Here is a 6,028-nt window from a genome sequence, read left to right on the forward strand (position 1 = left end):
ACCCAAGCTCCGGTGCCAGCAGCAGGGCCAGCACTGCCCATCTGCACAGCTCCTTCTTGGAAGAACCTTCCCTCCAGTTGGAAAGCTGCACCGCAGCAGCCAGCCTGGGCCAGGGAGCAGCCACAGGCACTTTCACCTCTTTATTTTTCCCCAGCTGAGCAAGTTGCAAGTGGGCAACATCTATGGGTTCCTGGTGGCTGCGTCCTGCTCTTGCTTAAATACAAAATCCCTGCCCCGAACCAGGGGAGAAATACAGTCTTTCTTTTTGACATACACAGACATGCACATGAAAAGCACACACGCTGGCTCTGAGAACACCTTCCCAGTAGGAGCCTAGGCAAAGCTGCCCATGCCCGCAAGGCCTGAGGCTCCACAAACTAGCATGTGGAGATGGATAAGACAGGAAGAAAAAAAACAGGCAGAACAAAATAGCTTGCTGTGAGTTTTCTCATCCCCAACCCTGATCTACACAGCTTGTCTTTCACACTGGGCAGGATTCAGAGGCTCGGCCTCAAGCAGAGGAAGGGGTGGTACGCTGCTCCTGCCTTGCTGTTCACTCCTGCTCTGCGACCCATCTTGTACTGCCTACCTCTGCCACCTATCCCCACCATACTGCTACCCCTCCTCTTAGGGAGGCCCATCTCCACTCCCTGAGACATCTCCCCCTCACAATCAACTGAAACAATTTCCTCTGTCCCTGCTCTCCCCATCTAGAAGGTTTAAAGAATGGGTTAAAGAAGAAGACAGGGCACAGGCCTTATGTCACTGATCACAGCACAACCAGCTTAAGCAGCTGGATCTGCCCAGGCAGGCCCACCTGGAGCATCTAACAACCCTAAATGCAAAAGCCATTTCAAAATGGGAGGAAAAGCCCCAGGAAACATAATACTTAAGAACTTGGTGGAGGGTTTTTTTGTTTGTTTTAAATCGAAAGCTCTTTATCCTACCTGGTCCCATAACGCTGCAGCCACTTGGTCTATTACTGCGCCCAGTTCTCTGTACTCCCCAGAGTATCTGATATATGCCCAGGTACACAGTGTGATAAGTGTCAAGCCCATGATCATGTTGCACAGACTGGCTATGATGTCCAAGCCAATGAAGCCTGTCACTCCAGCTATCACGTAAGTGATAAAGATGACCACAAAGAGTGTGGCGGGGGTGCGGGCAGCGTGGAAGATGTTCTTGCTGTCGTTGTGCTTGATGTACTGAATGTAGAGCTCATCTATCTCATTCTCCAGCTGCTGGAGGTAGCGACGGCTGAACTCCTCCCCACCCATCTTCTTCACCCCGCGAAACAGCTTCACAGCCTCCTCCTTCAGCTCCATGTGTTTGGTCTGGAGGTCACTTGGTGCAAGGAAGGGCTTGTCCCCACCACAGACCTGCGTGGAAAACACAGTCCAATCACTCCGGAAACCTCAGCACCCACAGGTCCTCCTGAGCTGAGCCATGCAAACCACTGGAATTAGGGCTCCACAGACTCCTGTTTGCCATGGACCACCACATCCTGAGGGAAGACCTGCATGACTGTGGTGTCTGGGACAGCTCTGCAAGGTGCGGGTTAAATCAGGGCAGTGACTGCACTGGGAAACTGCGTCCCACAGATCCCCTACTCGGTTCATGCATAGCCCAAGCCAGGATCTTGGGCAACAGTGGCAGCTGAGCCATACTAAGCAAACCCCGAACCCCAGTGTTTTCTAGTTCTGGAAGCTCTGCAGCATTTACTTCTGCTTCAGAGTGTGGACACATTGATTTTAAGACGCAGGGCAGTCCATAGGCACCTTGGCCATGCAGCTCCATACCTTCTTCCTGCCAACAGGCAGCAATCTCCAGTACTGATGAACAGAGTGGTGCCCTGAAGTGGCTGGAGACAGGCAGGGGGCTGAGTTTCACCTTAAACCATCACAACTAGCCCCCCATCTGAGCTAAGAGGTGGGCCAATGGGGCAGGCCATAGGTGAAAAGCCAGTTACAATGACTTTATCCCCTAATTAGCACCAGACATAGCATGGGTTGCACAGTCATGCAGCACTGCCACCCCACTACATCACATTTTTGGGTTGCATCTACTCATGCTGGAGAATGCTGGAAAGATGATGCAAATTCAGCAGAGGCCATGTGGTCTGCAAAAAGCTGCCATGAGATGAAACAGAGACTGTTAATCCCCCTCCCCAGTCCTGCTGTGATACCCTGATTGCTCTCCTCCAGCCTGCAAGAAAGTCCCTTTTCTACCATGAACAGAGAACCTCTGTGGGACCCTAAACGTGCAAATCAGTCCTGGGCAAGTCCATGCTGTACATTTTCTACCAGGGACCCAGGCAGGGAGGCTTCCCCATGAGGACAGGAGAAACAGGAGACATGAGTGAAACAACATGCTCAGCACCACCTACCTCTTCCATCCTCCTGCTGTATGTGTCTTTGGCAGTGGCAACTGCTGCTAAATTGTTGGCTTCTGCTGTGGCCTGCAGGAAGGGCAAAAGGGGTATGAAGTTTAGCTGCAGAAGGACAGGGTTAAGAAGTATAACTGCAAAGAGTAGCATGTATGTGACCAGGATATGTGCACAGTACCCCAGTGCCCACATACAGAATTACACAGCTCCCTTGTCTTAGCCAAGTGTACTCTCCCCAGCCTCTGACCAGTGCCAAATAAGATCATCCCATATTTACACATCCTGACTCCTCAGTACCCCCAGGCAAAAGCCTGCATGAAGAGAGGATTCCTACCCTCCGAGTCAGAGCAACGAAAACTTTGGCTTCAGCTGTGGGAAACAGCAAGAAAACAGATAAAAAGCTCAGTCATATGTAAACAGCTACAGCTGCAACCTCCCGCAAAGCTGTCTGGCTCAGAGAGCAGAGCTGCAGCCCAGCAGCTGCTGCGCGTGTGCAGGGCCATGTCACCTCCATGTGTGGCCCCACCACAGCCAAAGATGATGCTCTTTACCTGTGGGGGAATGATTTCAGCTAAGCTGGCTGCCGCTATGTGCCCAGCCAGCCAAGGTGCATGAGCCATGCTGCCAGAACTGCTCAGCCATGTCAGAATCATGACTGCCAAATACTTCCAAAAGGGCTGTTTCTTGGGTTGTCACACTAAGGAGTTTTAAATCAAACCAATGTACTGCACTAGGTGGGCACCTCTAACAATTAACTGGAAATCAATGCCAATTCTGTGATTCTATGATTGTGGTGCATGAATGCCCACCAGCTGAGAGCTGACACATACCTGCAGCATCGACTTTGGGTGTGGCAATTCTTCCCCTTGGTAGATCTTTATGTATGCCTGCAAAAGAGTGCAGAGAAAATGAAATCACATTGAATGCGGCACACACGAGCAACACGCAAACACTCCCACCCAGTCCCAGGCACAGCTTTAGCAGGATGTTAAAAGCACAGAAGAGGAGGACATTCCTGGCACAAGATGCCTTTGGCAGGGGATGCTCTGTCAGAAAATGCTACTTAACATGGCTCAAGGTCGACTCCTTCAGTGGCCTGAGTCAGTCACTCAGTGCTCTCACTCCACCACTTACACCAAGTATCTCTACCACCAGATTTGTACCTACCTCCACCCTATGCTGAAGGAGGAGACGGAGTCAGGTAGCCCTGGAGAGCAGGTTGTGAGAATTACTCACTGATGTCTTGCACTAAAATGTTCCAGTAGTCATGACAACAAAAATCAGCTTTTTCCAAAGGCAACAGGAATACAGCCCTCAGCCTACCTCCCTCTTGTCCTCAATTCTCTGGGGGAGGAAATCAGCCCTGCCCACTTCTTGGACTTACTGTGTGGTCAAATACATGACCATGAGGCATTTGCCTTCTGCAGCAATGAGAGTCAGGACTATTAGCTAGACCAAGAACATTTCCTCCAGCCACTGAGTGCTGGCCTGCCTGCTGCTGATTCCCCTTCAATTACAGCCAAACTGCAAGTATGCCACTGATGAATAAGCCCACTTTCTCTTAAATAAGCCAATACCTTAAAATACTCCACAAGGCCTCGGCAGGTGATATGGTTTCCATTGATCTCCTTAACATCCAGGTTCTCAGGACTAAGAAGCCAAGGAATCAAAATCTTCAAGTTCTTGATGAACTCATCATCTATTTCTGGAAATAAAACACGTCATCAGTACCAGCTCAATATCAGACTTGTGTTCCAGTGTGGACTGACATAAAAAAAGCAGTAGAGTCAAGTCAGAGGCTCAGACACCCTGTAATTTGGTGATGTGAGCACCCAGAAATGATCACGGCCCCAGTTAAGTTGTTACTTAACCCATGGACAGAATATACTGTTGCACTATATCCACAAACCAGCTTCATGGTCTCAAAAATACAAGCTCAAACATGAATGTGACTGCATGGGGAAAGAAAACTGCTTTTGCTGATGACTCTGGTAATGTGCACACAACACTGATAGCCAGAGAGCAGCATCCTCTTACCTAGACACATGCACTCTTAGCAAACCATGACCTTTACTGTGCAGGGCACTGATCTATGTTGTGCCTTCCCTTTGCTCTGCTCCATGGCACCCATAAGGGAAAACTTCCGCCAGGGCTTAGGCTCTCTGGTTTTCACCCCTGCCACCTCCTGTGCCAGTAGGTAAGATTTCTATCCTTAGTTCTTGGTCCTCTATGAACCCGTATGTGAAATTCTTATTTCAAAGCTTATGCAAACCGTTATGTGCTTAGTTCAAGTATACTAAGAACTCCTGTCACTGACTGTGCATTTACACTGCACCATCACACAGCCCTCGGTGCAGGTATGGGCACAATCTCTGCTCCTAGCAGCCTGTCCCCTTTGCCAAAGAACAGAGCTGGAATGGGGCACTGTTTGAGGAGTCCATGGGCTGCTTGTGTTGCTTTAACAGAGATTAACTCATCTCCTAACAGTCATTCTTATGGCTTCACAGTGTCTGACATCCATTTATTGCCATTTAAATTAAACTGTATGAGGCTGAAGACAGAAAAAACAATGTAACGTCCAGGTATTTGTAAGGAGAGGGGGAAGTTTCCCCACATCTCTTCCATCAGACCACAAAAAGCTGAGTACAGCTCTGACGGAACAAGGAGATGGTGTCAAGAAGTTGCTGACAAGTCCTGCGCCTGTTCTGCGCACACCACTTGTTCAGTACTACTCAGCACCTGAAATTAAGGGGGAAATTAACAGAGATCAGCTCCATTTCCACAAGCACACTTCCTCACTGCTGCCTCACTGTCCTGCTTGCTGGTTAGCACAGAGATTGCCAGAAGAACATATCTGATCACTAGCTGGACAAAAGCAGAGGGAAAGCAGTAAGCAGCTGGTTCACAACAAACAAATAAAACAAGCCACAGCATGTGGCTCCTTTCAGGGTGGAGAATCTCACCATGGCTTTTTTACCTTCCCCTTTTTTTAACCTGTTGGACTAAGTCTGCCCCGTAGGGAAACCACTGATCAGATAAGTCAGGAAGATTAAATATTACTTGGGAAGCTTTTCAAAGTGAAATAACATTCCCTTGAAAGCAGGTGTAACCAGCCTTCCACTCTCCACAGGCACCAGCCTGCCTTGCGGCAACCAGTCTGCACCACTCTGCATCTGTGCTGAACTGCAAGTGAGGTGCAGGAGTTAATTGCAGGGTTAACACCAGATCCACAAATTTCCTATCTCAGCCCTGCCCTTCCCTGTTTCCCTACCAGCCATCTGTCCCAATGTATCTATTGCCAGTGGCTCTAAAATCTTTTCAGCCTCACACACCTTATCCACCTCCATCTCTGTCTTGGCCTCCCACACCTTTTTGGTCTCCACATCTGTCTGCTGGACTCAGAAGAAGTAGCCAAGCGTGTGTACGTCGCTGGGAGGAGGATCCAACTCCTCCCCCAGAAGTTTTTTCATGAAGAACACTTCGAGAATTTCAGGAACCAGCAGGACATGGAAACTAAGAAATCAGCTTTAAAAACAGACCTTTGCCTTCGTACCTTTCAGTTTTCCATCAAAATTAGGGTTGGTGGCAACTTTCAGGCCTGGGTGAGGCAAGAGGAAGCAAGAGATTTTTGTGAAGCAGGAA

At 49.1% G+C, this 6,028-nt stretch overlaps 1 protein-coding gene across 1 annotated transcript in view; it reads right to left on the minus strand.

Annotated features, from left to right (window-relative positions):
- ATL1 (atlastin GTPase 1) overlaps positions 1 to 6,028 on the minus strand; it is a 21,385-nt gene that overhangs the window by 3,628 nt on the left and 11,729 nt on the right. Inside the window, exons 8-12 of the mRNA XM_010022186.1 lie at positions 5,940 to 6,028; positions 3,964 to 4,091; positions 3,217 to 3,273; positions 2,387 to 2,458; positions 948 to 1,379 (exon numbers count right to left, since the gene is read on the minus strand). The exon at positions 5,940 to 6,028 is cut by the window's right edge and continues 68 nt beyond it. Of these exons, the coding sequence (XP_010020488.1) occupies positions 948 to 1,379; positions 2,387 to 2,458; positions 3,217 to 3,273; positions 3,964 to 4,091; positions 5,940 to 6,028 (778 nt within the window). The remainder of the gene's footprint in view (positions 1 to 947; positions 1,380 to 2,386; positions 2,459 to 3,216; positions 3,274 to 3,963; positions 4,092 to 5,939) is intronic.

This window comes from Nestor notabilis, unplaced genomic scaffold (assembly GCF_000696875.1).
Source record: "Nestor notabilis isolate BGI_N333 unplaced genomic scaffold, ASM69687v1 scaffold2889, whole genome shotgun sequence".
Taxonomy (NCBI): Eukaryota; Metazoa; Chordata; class Aves; order Psittaciformes; family Psittacidae; genus Nestor; species Nestor notabilis.